Source organism: Cnephaeus nilssonii, assembly GCF_951640355.1.
Source record: "Cnephaeus nilssonii genome assembly, chromosome: 19".
Classification (NCBI taxonomy): domain Eukaryota; kingdom Metazoa; phylum Chordata; class Mammalia; order Chiroptera; family Vespertilionidae; genus Cnephaeus; species Cnephaeus nilssonii.
The window spans coordinates 32,645,427-32,666,181 of record NC_137090.1 but is presented as its reverse complement, the minus strand read 5'-3'; the positions used below and the strand labels follow the sequence as shown (position 1 = coordinate 32,666,181).

Sequence of the window (20,755 nt, the reverse complement as noted above, 5' to 3'; positions counted from 1 at the left end):
TCCTCTGAGGGCAAAGAGCCAGGTCTGAGACACAGAGAGGATGGGAGAAATAAGAGCAGTGAAGTCTCCCCAGGCTGCCACTTTCAAATGTGCATATGACTTGAGTCCACAATAAGCCTGCAGCATACGGGTTGAATGTCCCCTAGGGCATCTATTGTCCTCAATTTGTGGGTGATGCTGAGATCTGGACACAATGGACCCTTTGCAGGTCACGAGACAAGGTGCTTGACAGAAACTCTACTGCTTCCCAATTCGACCTAACTGGGAATCCATTCCATGGAAACCACATTGACCACCTTTAGGAGGAAGGGACAGCCCAGGTGCATTATTCTTCCCATTATGCAGTACAAACCCATCCTCTGAGCTCAGGGCAGAGTGCTGCATTCTGGGACTTGTAGTCTCCATTGAACCCCCTCCTAAAAGCTTTCCTTTGTTAGGGCAATGAGGAGGCTGCTGTGACAAGTTCCTGGGTGACTCCTCTCACCCTTCTTGTGAGTGCCCAGCCCGTCAAGGAGCCCAGCTGCCAGGAGACAAGCCTGCCACTAGCCTCCAAATCCATATGAATCATCCTGGCATATAAGGTTCATCACTGGGTCATGACTCACCCTCCTCTGCTCAAGCTGCTTAGTCCAGAGGGGCCCAGGAATCAAGGAGGAGTTCCAGAATCCCTTTAAGGAAGAAAGAGGAATCTCATGCCACTTGCCAGTATTTCCCCAAACTCCCCTCAGCCACAGAACCTCCCACCTCCCTCTTCTGTTGGTAGCTCTCGGCACATTCTTTCCTGGCTTCCTCTCCTTACCACTGATCCTTCTGTCAAGTCCCCCCTTCTGCCATCCTTCTGCTACTGCCCTTTTTTCACAGCTTCTTGAAACAACTGTGCAGAAATCCTCTCCCAGTGGCTCCCTCGGATAATTCCACACCACCTGCCTGCTGCCCGGGATTCTTTATAGCAGTTGAGGTACAGAAAGAGGATCTAGAGAGAATCTGATGAGCAGAACTGGAAGACTGTGGAAGTGCTAAGGACCAGAAGACTCTCTGAGGAATGAGACTTAAGAGCAGAAGTCTTGCCACCTGCTTGCAGGATGAGGTCAGGAAGGGCCCTGGACAATGACTGGGGTCGGGAGTAGGGAGGAGCCTAGTGCAGTTGAAAAGAACTAAACAGAAAGCCGTCTTCCTTAGGGACCATGGTGAGTTCCGCCCTCCTCTTCCTCTACAGGGAATAATAATAACACCCGTCACGGGATCCTGTCACACTGTATCCATTGAGGCTCTTCAAGTGAGCCCGTCCATGGCGCCAAAATCCCCAGGATCTAAACATCAGCCTCTGGGATGGCACAACTGTGATTGTCCTCTTTGCTGTTTTGTGACTCCCAGGGGCTCCTCCACCCTGGAAGCTTATTTCCCCATGCCCTTGAATGGTACAGTGTTCTGGCTACTCTCCTGAGCCTCCTTCAAGTCTCTAAGTAAAATAGCCCTAGGAACCTGGGCAGGGATAGGCACAAAGGTTCGGCTCTCACGGGCTGGAACGTGTCTTCTCTGATCCGGTGGGGGTGGGGAGTTGTCAAGGCAGGGTCCTGGAGATCCAGGGCTGCATGGGGACCCGGGACACTACCTTCAGCTGCCACAGCTTGGCCCAGGTTACCGCCTGCCAAATGAAGAATGTCTTCCCAGGACACAAGTACCACTGGCTTTTAACTATAATATCAGGATAATTAAGCTTTTCTGTGAGCACAGTTTGCTGCTGATGCAGCTGCCTGGAGCCCTGGCATTTATTGAGCGCAAAGTAATAATTTATTGTCCTTTGTACGTTCAAAGCCATCTTCATTATCGGCCCAGGACTGAGCTGTCACAAGGGCATGCGGGCCTCGCCGGCTGCCTCACTCGCGGTCTTCTTCCCAGGTCACCCTTGGCGCCCTCAGGTACCACGAAGGGGGTGGGGAGCGTGGGGGAGAGGGTGCTCGCGCATGGAGAATCAAGTTAGAACCCCATCTCTTTGGCAAGCTGCTAATGAGGGAAAGGGTGACTGGGCTTGGCTGGGCGTGGGCAGCGCGGAAGGGCGGGGCCGTGTGCCCACATTAGCAGGGCAGCGCTTCCCCTGAGCTGGAAGCAGCGGTGCCCTGTGCTCCCGCCGCTGGGTCTTCTGCGCCTTTGCTTGAGACTTTACGGTAAGCCGCTCCTCTCGCGCCCCCGCCCCCAGGCCCGCTCGGCGATCCCCGGCGCCGACGCCAGGCGCTGGCCGTGGTGCTGATTCTGTCAGGCGCTGGCGGCGGCAGCGACGGCGGCGGCCCCGCTCCCGCTCCCTCTCCCCGCGGGACCCTGCTCTGTGCCCCGCGCCCGCGCCCCACCGAGCCCCCCGCCCTCCCGCCGCGGCCCGGACCCGGGCGCGGCTGCTACCAACACCATGCTCCCGGCAGCCCTGCTGCTCCTGCCCTCGCTGCTGGCGCTTCTGGCTCACGGTAAGGGACCCTGGCGTCCGGCCGCAGTACGGGGACGAGGACAGGTCCCGGGGTGGGAAGGGAGGACTGTCCGGCGCCCTGCTCCGCGCATCTGGCTGTTCCGCCGGCTGCGCTGCCCCCGCACCGGCCAAGCCGGGCGGGGCGCGGGCTCAGCGGGCTCCGCGGGCGGGAAGCTGCCGCGGCTCCCGCCATTCGCGCCCGGCCGAGACCTCGCCTTTAATCATCTTCCCGGATCTAATGGGATTTCTCTGCTGCAATTCATCACGCCACCCCCACCCCGCACACACTCTCGCGCTCACCCGCGCGCTACCTCGCCACTCCAGGGAGGGAGGCCACAGGGCGGTGAGGCTGGACGGTCCTGCTCGCGGCCGCGGTCCCGCCTTTCCTGCCGCCCTCCAAACTTCGCTCGACTTTGCCGCCGGTTCCATAGGCCCTCGCGCCCTCATTGCGGAGGGACCGGACGGGATGGCGGCCGGACCCGGAGTTGGGACGTCGCTCACTTCCCTCGGTCTTGCCGCTGCCACGCCGGAGTCGGAACCTCGTGTACAATTCCAGGGAAAGTCGGCGGCTCTGGGCCCCGCAACCGGCTCCGCGCTTGGCCCTAGGTTGCAGCGGCTGAGGTCCTGGGATAGATACTTTGTCCTCCCCAGGTCCTCCCCGCGCGCGCGCACACGCGCGCGCTCGTGAAAACACACACACATACACACACACACACACACACACACACACACCCGCACACGTCCAGAGCTCTTCCTCCTTCCAGGCCAGCCCTCCTGCTCAGCTCCCTCCCACCCTATGTGGGAAGACTCGTCGGAGAAGACCTGCCACCCACCCTACCGCCCCAGGCCCCCGCTGGCAGTGCAGTCCGATCTCCAACTTCATCTGTCCGGGGTTGAGGGAGTGTTGGGGAGAGGTTGGGGGTTCTGTGCCTTTGGGAAGAAAGGTTTCTGAGTCTACAGGGGACCTGCTGCCTGGGCTTACACAAGCACTCACTACCGACGCCCAGGTCTTTCTTTCACTGCATCCGGGTGGGCTGGGACCTTGCTTGAAGTTGGGACCTGCTGCCTTTCGCAGTATGGTTTGTGGAACCCAGTGTGGACCAGGGAGAATGTAGACGCTTCTAAACCTCCATGCTCAATCTTTCCAAGCCGCTTTGGAGGTCAGGGCAGCGGGGTCGGGGTCAGGGTGGGCCCCTGGATGGCAGTTTTCTTCACTCTGCGGCCCCAGGGCACAGAAGCCCTTCTCTGCGCCCCTGGTTCCAGTTGCATTCAGCGTGGCATTGGGCGGTTGTCCTCACCCCACCCCCTAGCTGACCTCGCAGGGTTCATACTTGGTGCCCAGAATTCAGAACCTGTGTGTTCATATTAAGGGGGTTGTAGCCCCTTAAACCCCACCCCATCTGGGGCAGGCAGGGAGGGGAAGCCAGCATCCTAGCCCAGCTATCCCAGGAGTTAAGACCTGTCCTGGGATCCAGCCGGACTTTCGTTGGACAGCTCTCCTGGGGCACAGGGCCGGTGTGTGCCCCCTCCCCTGCGTGTAGTCCGGAGCCTTGTGTGTGGGTGTGTCAGTCTGAGTGTGAATGTAATCGAGGCCCAGCGTGTCTGGAGTAGAGGGTCCAAGGGTGTCTGTGCTTCAGGAGGTCTGCATGTTGGGTGAGAGCTCGGCTGTGAGCAGGTGTGAGGAGTGTGTAAGAATGCCAGTGTGCAGTGCAGCCTCTGCCAGGGAGCTCTCTGCTGGGCTGGGGGGAGACTGCCTGTGGGTCTCCAGGAGGATGGCTGGTGTGGCCAGGAGTCCAGGGAGCCCTCCTGGGGGTGAGGGGTGAGGGGTGAGTGTCCACTCTGTGGCTGAGGGTCTGGTTATCGCCGGTCAGTGTCCCTCCCTGACCCATCCCGACCTTTCTAACACCTGTGGGGCCACCCGCCCAAGGGATATGTGGGTAGGGGAAGATCTTTATTTTCCCTCCTTAAGGGAGAAGAGGAAACAGCCCTGCAATGCCCGGCCTGAGGAGAGAGGGCTTGCACCTGGGCTTGCCCTGGCACCCTCTTCCCTCCCAGCAGGTGTGAGGTCGCAGGTGGTGAGCTACTAAGTCGTCTCATTGGGAGGCAGTGTATTGGGCCATCTCTGGGCTCCTGGGGGCTGCAGTCAAGAGAAGGCTGGAGGGCTGTGAGCCTTTGCGGCCCAGGCGGTGCATCGGCAGCCTCGTGGCCTCAAGAAGGGCCCTTAGAGCTTTGCTCACACAGAGGCCAAGGTATGCAGACCCTGGGATATGGCCAGGAACAGCCCAGAATCAGGAGGTGGAGGGGGCAGGGAAAGATGTCTCTGGGCCTGGCTCAACCTCATAAATTCAGTCCCCTATTCCACACCTTCCCCCACCCCCACCCCAAAGCTGCCGGGCTAATTGTTCCCAGCCGGGAGGGGTGTCAGGGGCTACTGGTCATACTCCCAACCTGTGAGAAGTGCCCAGAAGATCCTGCACAAGTAGGAGGAAAACGGTGTAGGAGGGGCAGCACTGCGCAGGTGCCCGCGCCAGGGCCTGCTGTGTCAGTTTCATGATTTTTAATGAGTAATTACCTTTAGTCATTCTCCTAATTTTTGAATATCAATAAAGTTAATTAAACTCTGCATGTGTGAATGTGGCCTGGGGAGATTGCCAAGGTGGTAGTGGCAGAGACAGGGCTGCAGTTGAGTCTCCAGGAGCAGAGGCTGCCTCCATGGCTGTGTGACCTTAAAAGGGATGCTCCACCTCTCTGAACTCTGAGTACCTGGTGGAAAGAGGGAGGGAGGAGATGACAAGTAGGGGCTGCTCACTCTGCCAAGAACTTGGAGCATGGTGTATGGAGAGGGGAAGAGAGGAGGAGGAAGAGGGCTTGGCATCCAGCACCACAAGGGTTAACAAACCAGGGCTGCCTTAACCTAAAATGGTAATTACTGCTTCCTGCAGACTCTGTGCTGGGCTCAGGGTTCTGAAAGAACATTCCTGAGTCTGGGGGCTGCAGCCAAAGCCAATACCAGCCCTGCTCCCGGTCCCCCAGCCTGGCATTTTGGAGGCAAAAAGTGGGTGCTGGGGACAAGACTGCATGGGAGCCAATCGAGTTTCCACTCAGAGCCCCAGAGGTTGACATGTTGGGCAGGAGGCTCCCCTGTGCTTCTGAGGAAAGTGGAGGACCTAGAAACTGCCACGGACGGAGGGGAATTGTGGGTTGATTTTTTTGCCCCTCACAGGCCTAAGCTCTTCAGGCTTGGCAAGCCCTGGCAGCGGTCCCAGCGTCCTCAGCAGGGTGGCAGCTTAAAATGCCTTGGGGACACCATGGGGAGCTAATGGGGATCGAAGAGACACAGGGGCTGGGCTTAATTAGAAACTGGGCTTAATTAGAGCTTCTCTACCCCTCCCACCATGGCTGCCTGAACGGTGGAGGGCTTATCAGAAAGCCTGTTTCCTTGGCCCCTCCTCCCACCCTGCCCTAGGTGCCCAATCCCTCCAGTCTCCTCCCACCCTCCTTGTCCCCAACTCTCCGAGCCCTTTCAGGCCCAGTTGCCAGGCTGCGCTCAGCTCAAGGATGCTGCGCCCCCACCTGGGCAGAACTATCAGAGCAAGGCACCCCACCCAGCAAACAAGAAAGAGTGGAAAAGAGCCGATAGGTGGAGGTTACTTTAGTGAAGGGAACTCTCGGGCCCAGACGGTTAAGAGTCCAAGCTCTCTGTGTGGCCTCAGGCATGCCTCGGTCCTCTCCGTGTCTCTACTTTCTTTTCTTTTTTAAATACATTTTTATTGATTTCAGAGAGGAAAAGAAAGGGAGAGAGATAGAAATATTGACGATGAGAGAGAATCACAGATCGGCTGCCTCCTGCACTCGCCACACTGGGGATCAAGCCCGCAACCCGGGCATATGCCCTGACCAGGAATCAAACCTTGACCTCCTGGTTCATAGGTTGATGCTCAACCAATTGAGCCACGCCAGCTGGCCTGTGGGTCTCTACTTTCTGCAACATCCAATGCAAGGTTGCACCACTCTGGTGGTTGCCAAGTCTGAGATCACACTAGGGCCTCCACGGGCTGTCAAGTCATGCAGATTTCTGGGTCCCCAGCTTCCTCTCAGGGTGGAAGAGCCAGGATCTGTATGTAAGAGGCTGGGGGAAGGCAGAAAGAAATGCTGCCCGGCCTGGTCATTAGCTTGGAGGTGGACAGCAGACACTAGGAGGTCTTCAAGGTCTCTTCCAGACTAATTCTAGCAGGAAGCTGACTCACCCAGCCAGACCAATCAGTTCCCCAAACTAGCCATGTTCTCAACAGCCCTGGGCTCTTGCCATTCCTTCTGCCTGAAATTCTTTTCTCCCCCTGGGCCAACCTGCCTCACTCCACCTCATACTTCAGGTCTTGGCTTAGTAGGCACTTCATGTAATTCTTTAGCACATATGAATCATCTATGATGTGGTTTTCAAAGGAAGCCTCACCTGAACTCCAGTTGGGTCAGGGGACTCCTGTGCTCCCACCATCCCCTGGCTTCTCCCATGAAGGTACTCATCGTGTTGGGTCATGAGCACCTGATTGCTTGATGCTCCGCTCCAGGAGCAAGACAGGCCACCAAGTCTGTTTTGCTCACCCCCTCCATCCTGGGGCAGCTCCAGTATTCCTATTTGGGAGGAGTTTAGGGTCAGCTGCCTATTTAGAAAGGAGTGAGCAGTGGGTGCATGGCAGCTGAGACTGCCTCTTGAAGCTGAGTTTGCATAACAACCACACTATTTTTACATAGATTTCCTAACGGTTGACCAATTATCCCAGCTGTAAATTATAGCATTTACTTAGTTTTTTTCCTCCACAAATTAAGGTGTCACACCATCAGCCTGAAGTGGCTTGGAGATGGGGTGCTGATGGCCATTCTGAGCGGGCTAAAACCTCCCGCAGCCACTTCTTACTGCTACCACTGCTCGTGTCCCCAGTGGCAGAGCCTAGCACACGGCAAACATTAAATACATATTGAATAAACTCGCAAGAGTTGCACGGTGGCAGAGTTAAGCCTGGAGTCCAGGCTTCTTGACTCCCTCCTCCAATACCTACCCATCACCTCTGGGGTGCCCTGTATGAACTTAAGGACTGAGGTAAGGGGAAGTCAACCCCATGCCATCTGGCTTCATAGCCCCCTCATTTAGCTCAGCTTCACACACCCTCACAGAGCTTGGAAGGACCTGCATGAAACCGTGGGGACAGCTCTGAGCCCGTCATGCTCATGAAGGAAAGGTGGGGGTCAAGGTATTATTCAGGACCACAATTCATGCCCACAAATCTTTCACATCTCCTAAAAGAGCAGTCCCTGGGGTCCACCCATCTAGGGTTCATTCACTTCACAAACACGTATTAAGGTGTGAGGTGTAGCCCAGAACACTTAGGAGCCAAACCTTCCACATTCTTTTTCTATTTAATACAACAAGAGACTAGTTATCCCCCACTTTACAGATGGGAAAACAGAGTTTCAGAGAGATTAAGTCAGTTATTCTGGGCTCCAAGCCAATAAGCTATAAGGCTACTCCAAATTGCCTGCCCATCTTTGTAAAACCTGGCTTTAGCCAGTTGGTACCTATACCCAACTGCCAGCCTGAAGCAGAGCCTCAGGCAGTAGAGGCAGATGGGAACCCAGGAGAGTATCACTATCCTAATAATAACAATAACAGCAATAATAAAATAGCAGCAACCATAATAGCAAACATTTATTGGGCATTTACTATGTGCCAGGCACTGTACTAAGTGCTTTATATACATTCACTCATTTAGTCCTCATATCGTTCTACGAGATAGAAGCTATTATCTGCATTTTATAGGCCAGTTCAAGCCCAGGCTGCCAGACAGACCCAGGACATAAATGGCCCCTCACTTTCTTCCAGCACATTTCTGGTGATGACAGTGGCTTATCTTCTTGATGTCTACCCTCAGTCCTTACTGCTGTAGATTAGAGACATTTTATCTTGCTCAGTCCTTAGTAGCAAAGCAATAAAACTTCCTTTCTGACACTTGGAGACCAGGGTAGAGCACAGGGCTTGGAGTCAGGTGAACCCTAAATCTTCGCCCAGAGGTCAGTGACCTTGGGTGACTCATCCTCTCACCCTTTGGGAGCTTTGGAGAATGCCCAGTCACTCTAGTCTGGGCATTCTGGGCTGCCTCCCATCCCCTCAGCCCCCCTCAGCCCCAGCCCCCAGGTGAGAAGACCCAAGCTTGCCTGAAGCTCAGCTCCTAGACGGGCTGGATGCCAAGCCTGCCTACCTATACCCAACTGCCAACCCTGCCATAGAAGGGCCGATCGATGCTGAAGCCGCCGGCAGTGTTGTTGGCCATTGATTGTTGAGATTTCTCGGCGGGCTCTGGAGCAAACAAACCTGCCGCTTTTCCAACAACAATCCAGGACTCCGGCTGCAGAGTCTGCAGTCTTGCTGGCAGGCAGGCTGGCGGGAAGGGGTGGGGGTGGGAGGTCCTGGCTGGGCCCAGCAGGGACAAGGGGCTCTGCCAGGAGACGAAAAGGAACTGAGTGGGTGTGGGAAGGGGGACAACAGAGAGACTGAGTGAGGATGCTAGAGTGACCCCTAGGCCCTGTATATGCCTTGTACATCTATCATTTTTTGCTCAGGCATTTTTCCATACCTAGAATGCTACTCTGGATCCTTCGGCTTATTTCGGTTCTCCCACGCTCTCTCTTCCTGATCTTTCAGCCCAGAGAGCTTTCTCTGTCCCCTGGACACTAAATCAGGAACTTATCCTGTCCATCCTTCATCCACCCATCCATTTCCATTCTATTCAGCACCTAACAGGTGCTCTGATAGGCAGGAATACAACATAATCCCTGCCCTTCAGGAACTCAGGTTAGCCGGGGAGTTGCCTTCTTAATAAGCTCAGCTGTGACTGCCTCCCCAGCTAAACCAAGGACCCTCTGATTATAATTAAATGAGATGCCAATGGCACCTACATGGTCCAGCCACTCACCTTCCTAAGAACAAGAGATTTCTTGCCAAGGACTGCTCTGGGCCTCAGTTGTTTTTTTTATCTCTAGCAAGAGGTCTCACTTTTTGGTCTTTGAGGGCCCAGCAAGCCTCTGGGATCCCTGGGCCTACATTCCCACAGCTCTTCCCATCTCTGCAGGGTCTGGATGTTTCCTTAATCCCCCAACAAGGCAGAGCAGGTGCAGGGTCCCTATTGCCACCAAGCCACATGTGTTGCAGAATCCACACAGTGGGTCTCTCCCCTCCACCAGTGCAGTCCCCAGGGGCCCAGCCTGTACCCTGGCATCAACCTCAGCATCTCCTCCAATACCCCACTCCTCCCTTCCCCACAAGCTTCTTTCTCTACCCTGAGGACCCTCCTTCCAGCTGGTCATCGGGCTGAGAGGGCAGGACTGTGAAATGTGCCTGAACCACAGATTACCACCCCCCACAGATGCTCATTTGTATGCTGTTTTACCCCCCTTTGCATGCTGGCTCCTTATTAAAGACACAGAGGCAGACCCTGCCCCTCCACACTCCCAGTCCAGAGCTTCCTCCTCTCCATAGTTTCTTCCTCCCTCCCTCCCAGCCCAGCAGCTGAGCACCAGTTCCTTTGTCCCCCTAGCAGCCACCTGCTGAATATCTGGCCTGGGTCCCACCAGCCAGCAGGTGCCTAGGGAGACCCAGAGCCTGGGAGGGTGCAGTGTGGAGAGCCAAGTTGTGGGTCAGGAGGAGGGTGTAGCCCCATAGGAAGGACATAATTAAAAGAGTACTGGTCAGGGAGCCAGAACCCCAGGGTTTAAACCTAATATTTGGCTCTTGCTGGCTGGGTGATTTGGGGCAAGTTGTGTCTCCTTCCTGTGCCTCAGCTCCCTTGGGATTCGTGGTACCTGTCCCACCTCTTTCATAGAATAGCATCAAGATCAGAGGAAATCAGAGGGGTTGGTACTGGAAAGAAGCCAGAAGGCCTGCTTGAGGGGAGGGTCCTCCAGCAGCCAGAGCTGTCCATCACCAGGAGGGGCTGCTTTTCAGGTAGTCGCTGGAGGGGCTGGATCAGAAGCTGGAAGAGCCCAAGTTGAGACAGCTGGTCCAGGTCTCACCAGGAAGGTGAGACCAAAAGTGCAGAGCGATGAAGGTTGGGTTCAGGGTGCTTCTAAGGGCCTCCTCCTGGCTCACTGCTCTCATGGACATTGTCTTAGACATCATTTACATCCAGCAAGGGTGGTTTGAAACATCTGGTCTGGCAGCTGGCAGGCTCCCTCCTGTCCTATTTGCTGGCTGATCAGAGGAAATGGAGTAGATGGAGGAGTCACCTTCTTCAGAGTACAGAAGAGCCCATGGCATCTCCAGGCAAAGGAACCAAACAAAGCATGCACGAGAGATCAAGAAATCATTTGTGCATTTGCTTATTTAGCCCTCTTTGTCCTTCTTCCTTCACTGCCCACTCAGTTCTTGCCAATCTACTGGCAGAGCCCATCCCTGCCCTACTGGGTCTGGCCACCTCCCTCCCATGTCCCTCTTTCCCCCCAGTGCCTGCCAGCCCAGGCTCGGAAGACGCCTGCTGATCAGGTTGAGGCGGTGCTCCTGAAGCCCCAGCCACCGGAGTGGTGCCCTGAGTCTAGTCCCTGTTGCATCTGCACTGCTGATGCTGCCTCTGGTGCCCCTGGTCCTTCCCTGCCCTGGGCCTCAAGCAGAAGTTTGTGAGGGACAGGGGAAGAGGCATAGCACTCTCAACTCAAGGTGTCCACACACCCAGACTGGCAGGGTCCTTGGAGGTCAAAGCAAGGTTAGGGTAAGAGAGAAGACTGAAGGGTTGGAGGTGCGCCAGCTGGGCCTATTTGGGGCTCCTATGGGTCTCAGGGAGAAGCCCCAGATGTGCAGGTAGACACATCTGTGCACATCTCTGCCTTGCTTGTCCACCTGTTCCTGGGGTGTCTGTGTCCACATGTCCCTACATATCGTGCCCTCTGTCTCTGTACCTTGGGACTGTGGTCCTTGGTGTAAGCACAGCAGGCCCCAGCGCAGGCCTGTCTCTCCCTCCCCCAGAGCCCCTTCCACTCTCTTCTTTCCCACCCTTAGGCTCTACTGATCCCTCAAGGAGACTCATAGCTGGAGCCGCCACCGCTATTTTTAGCAGCTTTGCACCCCTCCCCTCCCCCACTCAGACTTGCTGGGGAAATGGGGTTGTGGACAGGCCAATCCTGGGGAGCCTCACAGGCTGGGGTGCTGGGCAGGTAAGGCCCTTTCCCCTCAGTCTAACAAGGCCATGGTGGCAAGGGGAGCCTGGGATCGACTACAGGTGCAGGGCCCACACTCTGGGGCAGGTTAGGCTTCCTCCCACTTCCCTGGGCTGGGAGAAGGTCCCAGGCTGTCCTCCCTCTGCCACCTCCAAGTCCCTGAGGACAGAGCTCAGGCCTCCAGTGACTGTTCCCCAGGCCGTTTGGAAGTAAGGCCAGACCTCCTGGGTCTCCCCCATGGAAGCTGGAGAGGCAGAAAAGGGCGCAGAGTGTCAGGAAGTCAGGGGGAGGGAGGCGCACCTGGATGAGACTACCATCCCACCCCGCCCGAGGACCTCCAGTACCGCCCTGGCACTTCCCAGAGGGGTTTCAGATTCTTGCTAAGGCTCAACTTTGCCAAAAGGCCACGCTTAGAACCCCTTGTCCTGCAGACCCTTGGGGCTTCTGGGTTCCACCCCATCACTGTCCCAGCTGATCTGAAAACTGACACCAGCTGGGAGGGGTAGGGTACAGCAGTTCAAGGAGCCTGAACCTAGGGACCAAGAAGGAAGGCAGCCCTGGCCCCCTCAGAGCCGGTGTCTGCCCCAGGGGCTTAGGCTGCCCTTACTTTCAGAGGTCTTTTGTTCCTGCGTCTGTCCTTCTATCTGTCTCTTAGGCTCTGCAGGGCAGGGACAGCTCCAGGTCAGTCTCCTGGGCTAATGGTTGCCCAGCTAGACCACTTCTCTCAGCTCTCTGATCCTATTTCTCTATCTGTGGGATGGGGAAGATTAATCAGATAGTGTAGGTGAGTGGGCCAGCAGAGCCTGGCACACAGTAGGTGCTGGAAAATGTTAAATCTCTCCCTAGTTCCTTTTCTCATACCTCCACCCCCCACCTCCCACCTCATGACGCCCCAAGCACATGCATATATATGTACACTTTCATACTCGCATGTATGCACACACACAGCCAAGCCCACCAGATGCTCAGCAAACACTGACTAGCAGGTAAAGTTGGACACTGATAACAGAGGGGCCATGGATCTCCATCCACCCACCCAAATACTCTAAAATACTTGAGTAAAAAGCCAGACAGCCTGGCCAGCGTGGCTAAGTGGTTGAGCGTCTACCTATGAACCAGAAGGTCATGGTTCAATTATCAGTCAGGGCACATGCCTGGGTTGCAAGCTCAATCCCCAGCAGGAGGCATGCAGGAGGCAGCCCATCAGTGATTCTCTCTCATCATTGATGTTTCTGTCTCTCTCTCTCTCTCTCCCTCTCCCTTTCTTTCTGAAATCAATAAAAAAATATATGGGGGGAAGTCTTGGGACTACCGGGTTGGTCATTCATTTCAGAGGTGGACACAGGTGCTGGGACAACCTCAATGGGTCCTGGCTTTTGGACTTCAGGGTGGGGGCTGGGAGGAGGCAGCAGCTCAGAGCTGCTGATCAGGAGCCCAAGATGGTACCTGATCTCAAGCCCTGACACCTTATGGCCCTGTCTTGCTGGGTTCCGTGACTGGGAAGGACTGTCCTTGGCAGATGCTGGGCAGGGGTAGAGGATGGAGGGGATGGCTGCTCCTCCCTAGATCACTCCCTGTTCCCAACTTCACCACTGGGCTGGACTGAGCCAGCCCTTGTCCTAGCTCCAGGGAGAATGCAGTTCCTGCTTCCACAGCCTTCCTCATCCCAGCTGACATTTCCAAGATTTTTCATTCAGAGAAATATGGTCCCTGCTGCTGACAAGGTGGTGGTAGGAGCTGTTGGTGCTAGGGGAGGGCTGACCTGACACCAGCTCAGGGGCTTATCTGTCCTCTGACTTGGCCACGCTACTGAGAGCTGGCCTAATTGGTGGAGCATGGTAAATTGATTAGTTACCTTGCCAGTGAGGGAGGTGGTGCCAAAGGAGGCCCCCCGCTGTTCCACTCCTTCCAGCCTACCCAGGGGCGGGGGTCGATTCTACTGTCCCCACCTCCACTGCCAGCTCCTTTCTCTTCCCAACCCCCACTCCAAGCCTCCAGCTCCTGTACCACCTGCCCAGCCCCAGGAACTGTGGGCAGGCAGGGCCAGGACCCCCAAGTCCCCAGGGCCGGCAGGCAGGCAGGAGGGGGAACACACGCAGGGCCGCAGGGGAAGGTGTAGAGCGCAGCAGGTGACTCTGTAGCAGAGGCCTCATTAATCACCTCTCCAGACCCCAGCTCTGCAGTGGCAAAACCATATTAGATTTTAAATTGGAAAGCGGAGAACGTGGCAGTTAGCTGGGAGTTCCCTCTACCCTGGGCCCCTGGTCACAGCCTCATGGGAGGGAGGGGCAGAGGGGAGAAAAAGGCAGGCCCAGCCATAGCTCAGTGTTGTGTTCTTCTTCCCCTCCATGCACCCAAAGCCTGAGGGATTGTCCAGGCCACATGGCTCCAGGAAAGATCGGGTTGGGATCCAAGAAGGCAGCAGAGTGAAAAGGGTGAAGCAGAGCAGTTGCCTTGGGAAGAGGGGTATCCCTTGTGGGAGCTAGGGCCTTTCTGGCCTTGTGGACTGTGTGAAGCCAGGTTCCAAGGTGTGGTGAACATAGGCAAGGACAAATGGTAATGACTTGTGGCCCATGCATATGTTGGGACCTACTAGTACACACACACACATGCGCTCATGTGCACACACAGGCCCACATGCTCACATGCACACACACATCTATATATATAAAAGCCCAGTGACCGAATGACGGAACAGCCAGAACGACTGGTCGACCAGTCGCTATGACGTGCACTGACCACCAGGGGGCAGACGCTCAATGCAGGAGCTGCCCCCTGGTAGTTAGTGTGCTCCCACAGTGGTAGCACTGCTCTGCTGACCAGGATGAGCAGCTGCTCCCGTAGTAGGAGCAGGCGATTGGCTGACCTGGATGAGTGGCTGCTCCCACAGTGGGCTGATCCCCACAGGCCACACCCACCAGTGCACGAATCCGTGCACCAGGGCCTCTAGTGTTAATATGAAGCAGCAGCTCAGTGCTGTAGAAATATTGAGCTCAGGCTGTGAAACAAGCAGATCCAGTTCAAACCCCTTATTACCACTTTTCTCCTATATGAACTAGGATGATCAATTTTGTTCCTCAGTCTCAGTTCCTTCACATGTAAAGTGTAAAACATGGCCCTGACCAGTGTGGTTCAGTTGGTTGGGTGTATGTTGGGTGTTGTCCCATGCACCAAAAGATTGCAGATTCAATTCCCGATCAGGGCACATGCCCAGAGTGTGGGCTCCATCCCTGGTGGGGGGGGGGGGGGGGCATGCAGGAGGCAGCCGATAAATGTTATATCGATGTTTCTATCTATCTATCTATCTATCTATCTATCTATCTATCTATCTATCATCTATCTCCCTCTCCCGTTCCCTCTCTCTAAAACTAATAACTATTCTTTTTTAATGTTTTAATGGAAGACAGCTCTCTAGAAGGTCCATGCCTGACCTATAGCAGGTAATCAGTAAATGGGAGTGTGTCCCCGACCCTGGCCAGACCAGGCCCATGTGCTCCTGACTGGGTGGTGAGATAGTGGCAAGTCAGTAGAGCACATCAGGAATCATCAGGAAGCAGTCACACACCCCGGGCCAAATCACACAAGGCCAAGCATTCCTGGCTGTCCTTCCCCCATAACGTCCTCCTAAACTGGCTCTGCCTGAGCTCCCCAAATTACCCATCAAATACCCCATCCCTCAGCACACCAGTGCTCAGCCAAGGCTGGGAAGCAAACATCATTGGTAGATGCCACTAATCCTCCGTAAGGAGTGAGTGGCTGATGGGCCCAGCTGCCTGGGGCCTTTATGAAAAATTTAAAGTCCCTGGGCTCCTTGTCATCTTTCCCTCGCCAACCCAAGTCCCCAGTTTTCCCAGGTCCGAAGGAGGGGAGCAGACACTGCCACCCTATCTTAACTCCTCTCTGGGAACCCCCACTCCAGGCTCTTCCCTTCTGAGAGGTGGCGAACACTGCAAGCATTGAGAGGTCTTGTTATGGGGCTGAGCTTTCCATTTTGGTAACCGCTAACCGCATGTGGCTATTTAAGTATACATTCATTAACATGAAATAAAATTTTAAATCTGTTCCTCAGTCTCACTAGCCACATTTCAAGTGCTCAATAGTCATGTGTGGCTACCGGTTCTCACATTGGACACAGATATAAAACATGTCCACCCTCGCAGAGAGTTCTGTTAGACAGCGGCACCCTAGGGCTGGCCGACCTCTGGGTTTGAACGTGATATATCAAAACTGGTAACCTGGGAACTTGGGTCCCCGTTTCCTCATCTATAAAATGGGGATAATAAAAGTTCACATCTCAGAGTTATAGTAAGGATTGAATGAATTAATTCTGGTAAAGCACTTAGAATGGTTCTAGGAGTGTGGTAAATTCTCAGCAAATAGCAGCATTCAATATTTTTACTCACAGAGCCGTTTGTGGCTCATGGGATCCTATAATATGAGAGCTGGCAGGGCCCTTAGATACTTAATCCATTTTACGGTTGGGGAAATAGAGGCTCAGGCTGGGGAAGTGATTTGCACATAGGGACCTAGTAAAGGGGCAAGACCAGGACCAGTGGGCCGCTTCCTGGCTGTTGCCCACTACCCTCACCCATGCCTCCATCTGGCAAGGAGACCCCATCCCTGAAGACGCCGAAGCCCAGGGTTACCCACCACCCACCCCAGCACAATGAGGGAGATGGCTGCCCTGGCAGCTCAGGAAGCAGTGCGCTCTCTGTCCCTGGAGGTATATGCCCATGGGTGGGAGCCAGCCCAGAGCACTGGAGGGTTCATGCTTCAGAGCAGTTGGGCCAGATGTTCTCTGAGCCCCAATATCCTAAGTCCCAGCCATGCTCCATGTTTGCTGTGTGATCTGGGACTCAGTTGCCACCTGCATAAATGAGGGAGGGATGAGATGCTCACAAAGACTATAAGGATTCAGATTCTAGGATCAACCACTTCCTTGCTGGGAGCCTGGCCGAGCGGAGATGCCCCCATTCATAGCTGCACTGCATATTTGACTGGCTGCCAGGAGCTAACCAAGAGAGGGTAGTAAGAGGCTGTGCTGGGAGGTGGTCAGAGGCAGGGGAAGGGAGGGTAGTTGGGGCCAGGGGACCCGGCAGCAGATGCCAGCAGACACTCTTCATCAGTTGCCAGTTGGGGCTGTACTGGGACACTGCTGTACTGGCTGCCTATCTTCTCCCTGCAGGACCCGCCCCTGCCCATCCCTATCTACCCTGCTGGCCAAGGGCCGATGCACTGGGGAGCAGAGAGCCTTCCTAGTGTGCAGAAGGGCCAAATCCCACCTTGGAAACTGTGTGCCCTGAGTCCACCCTTCACTGTGCCTACCACCAAGAGTCAGCTATTACGGACAGAGATGGAGGAAAAGAGAGATGCCTCAGGCTGGGTCCTTGTCCATCAATGCAAGCTGTGCATGGGCTGAGGTTCCATCAGGAGGTCGAAAGAAGGAGCTATTGTCACTCAGCGGGCCAGGCAGGGATGGCTCCCCAGAGCGGGGATAGGAGGTGGGCCTGGTAGGATGGGGAGAGTTTGAAGACATATAGTGAGCAAATGGGCCAGAAAGAGGAAGAGAAGATCCCTTTGAGTATATCTCTGTGCCCACCCTAGCAACAGCCCCTCCAGGGCATGACCAGGACTTCCTTCCCCATCACCCTGAGATACAGGGCTCCCAGCACAAGTGCCTCAGATGGTGGTGGCCAGGCTGGTGGGGAGAGAGTAGGAGGCCCCAGGAGCTACAGCTGAGGGCCAGTGGGGGCAGTGCACAGAGCTGAGCTGTGGAGCTGCCCACATCTGAGTTCTGCTCCCAGGCTTGCCACTCATTAACGGTGCGACCTTGGACAAGTTAATTAACCACTCTGGGCCTCAGTGTCCTTATCTCTAGGGACCTCCCTGGAGTAAGGCGAGGAGAAGAGATGACATGTTAGGGTGCTAAGTGCATGGTCCACACACAGTTAGCAATGAGTAGTAGCAACTGTTACCAGCCCCAGCTGCCTGGCTCCAGACCACAAGAATGTGTCCATTCTGGCTCTGCTGTATCTTCTAGGTAACCTTGGAGAAGCCACATCCCAGCTCCGGGTCTCAGTTTCCCCAGTTGTCATATGGGCCTTATATTATTGCCTTCCCTGTTAATACAAGTAGTCAAACCTACCTCAGATGCAGAGACGCTGTAGGGGTAGTTATTTCAGTAGCACGTGGAATTAGAAGCCTCTAGAACTGGACATCGCCTAGGGCCATGGTCGGCAAACTGCGGCTCTCAAGCCACAGGGGCTCTTTGGCCTCTTGAGTGTGGCTCTTCCACAAAATACCACGGCCTGGGCGAATCTATTTTGAAGAAGTGGCGTTAGAAGAAGTTTAAGTTTAAAAAATGTGGCTCTCAAAAGAAATTTCAATCGTTGTACTGTTGCTATTTGGCTCTGTTGACTAATGAGTTTGCCGACCACTGGCCTAGGGCTTCAGGGATCCTATTGGCCCCACCAGCCTCCAGCTGGGGCCCCTCAGGTCAGCATGCGGGGCGGCCCAGTGAAACCCTCACTGTGGAGACCAGGCCCTGGCTCTGGGGAACTCAGGCACTCTCACTCCCAGGGCTCTTCTTCCCTCCCTTGGGCTCTAGGATAATGGGGGTTCTGCAGGGGCCAGGCCCTCACTAATCCCCTATTAAAACTTCAAAGGGGCCAAGCAACCTCTAGAATAAACTCATTAACTTTTATGGGCTAATAAATGGATCCCATTAAATTCTCATTCTCCCTGTGCTGGGCCAGCTTAACCTCCAGAACCCAGCGGGCGGGCTCCTTGCCCACTGCATCCCCCCCAGGCTCCCCTGGACCTACCTGCTGTCCTGCCGCCCTCACCCCATCCCAGAGCTGGTGCCACCACAAGGAGGGAACCAAGTCTGACGCCTCAGAACTCTGGATTCTGCTCCTGTGTCTACCTCCAAGGGGCCAGCGGCTCAGGCCCTGGAAGCCGAATACCTGGCACCCCTGCAGGGGCTGCCCTTGCAGAGGACAGGGTGGGGCTGGCAGATGAGAGCGTAGATGGTCCTCACCAAACTCAAGATGTCCCCAGGCCACAGAAGAAACAGAAGCTCAGTGGACACAGCCCCCTGCCCAGGCAGTCAGCTAGTGAGGATTGGAACCTGAGGTTTTTCGGGCTGTGTGGTGTAGAAAGCTCTGCAGGAAAATAGCCCCGTGGGGACAGCCCAGTTGGCCCTGAGATGGCATCTGGAGCCGTAAACTGTTGCCTGGTCCACACAGGCCAATTCCAGCTTCACCACACTGTGACCCTTGGCAGCCTCCTGGGCCTCACTGAGCCTCAGTTTCCCCAACTATAAGACAATGACAATAACACCTACCTAGCTGGATGCTCTGAAGAACAGTCCCCCCAAATGTTTTGGCTTACCCTAAACATTCACTAGACACCCCTCCTCTCATTCTAATCTGAGTCTGTCAGGGTAGAACACGTGGGCCCTCATCTCTACCTTTACCCAGCTGGGCCCTGGGAGGAGGGGGCAGAGCAAGAGACCTTCCCTGGGAAGCCCAAGCTGGGACTGTGGGGGAGGGGCCTCCAATCCCCAGAGGGGCGACATGGGGGGGTGGCACAGGCCAGGAGGCAGGAGAGGGAGAATCCACCGGGGAAGCATCCTGAATGGCTCATTAGTGCCGATGAAAGCCTTTTTTCATTTCGTCTAAATACTTTAAACAGGGCTCCCTCCGATGTCTATTTGCATAGCTTAAGAGCTAATGCAGGGGGAGGGCCCGGGCGGCTGCAGGGCCACTCCAGGGCTGGGGACAGAGAGAAGCTCTGGGCAGCCTCTGCATCCACAATGGTGGGGGCGGGGGGGGGGGGGGGGGGACAGGGAGTGGTATTTCCCAGACCCAGCCCTAGGATGCTGCCAACCTGGGGGAGGAGGGGAAGTACATTCCTATGTTCAGGCACTGGGTGGATTGGGCAGTTGGGGACCATCATGGGGACTGTCTTGCTGTGGGCAGCCCCCCACAGACATGCAGGCCTTGAAGGTGTCCGCATTTTGCAGCGGTGGCACCACATTGTCCTCCACATCTCAGCCACACAACAAGGAACACCGGGCCCCGAGAGGAGAGGCCTCACCCTGGGCCAGCAACCGCCCCACTCTAGAAGCCTGCCTCTCAGTGGTACCCTGGCAGGGGCTGCCCGGCCTCGCAGTACTATGGCCTCTCCCTCAGTGCCCCCAGGAAACTGCTATTTAGAGCATTCAGGGTCTCATAAAACCCCTCCAAAGCGCCCATTTTATAGCCAATGACAAAAAAACTCGCCCAGGTTCACATGATGTTTAAGTGGCAGAGCTGACATTTGGAGGAAGCTGGGTAGGTGAGTCTCTGTGCCCCAGCCCTGTGGAGCAGTGCTGCCGGGTCTCTGGTTTGGGTCCCAGACTCAGATGTGCTTCGGGAATGGGGTGGGGGCTCCCTGGGTCCCAGCCTAGCTTGGCTGAGACTCAACTCGGGTTCCAGATGCCTGAGACTATGGCCCCAGCTCCACTTCTAACCTGTAGGAACCCTGGGACAAGTCCATTCCTCTCTCTAAGCCTTCGTTTCCTCCACTGGCTGGAATGTTCTCTGCTGGGTAGCTCTAGTCTCTTCTGCGAGGCAGGCTGGTGTGGAAAGACTGAAGCTTTGAAGCCAGATCAGCGTCGGTTCAAATCCCAGCTCCACCACTGTGTCACGGGGCAAGTCCTCACCTCACCTCTCTAGGCTTCAGGCTCTTTGTCTGTAATGTGGGAAGAAGATTCTCATTTCATAGAGGTGAGGTGTCCATGAAATAATACAGGTCTGGGAACAGCCTGGCTCAGTGTGTGGCACACAATAGGTACCTGATGAGACTGGGCATCTGGGTCCCTGACATCTCCTGCATCACACACTCGCCCCCTTTGTCACACACTCTGCACCTTTGAACTTGGTCAGCCCAGGCAGAGACTGTGGGGTGGGTTGGGGGGTGTAGGGAGGGGGAGTGTCACAGGGCCTCAGGCTTCCATCGCAGTTAACCAGGGTGTCTGAAGATGCCCTCTTCCCAGAAATGGCTTGTCTCCCCGAGATTATCTTACGGTCTCTGACAGTGGGTGGCACCCTCTGG

General features: G+C 55.4%; 1 protein-coding gene across 1 annotated transcript in view; it reads left to right on the top strand.

Moving 5' to 3' along the window:
- The first annotated feature begins 2,339 nt into the window (after positions 1–2,339).
- SEZ6 (seizure related 6 homolog) overlaps positions 2,340–20,755 on the top strand; it is a 42,460-nt gene continuing 24,044 nt past the window's right edge. Inside the window, 1 exon segment of the mRNA XM_079798970.1 lies at positions 2,340–2,456. Within this exon segment, the coding sequence (XP_079655096.1) occupies positions 2,402–2,456 (55 nt within the window). The 5' untranslated portion in view covers positions 2,340–2,401.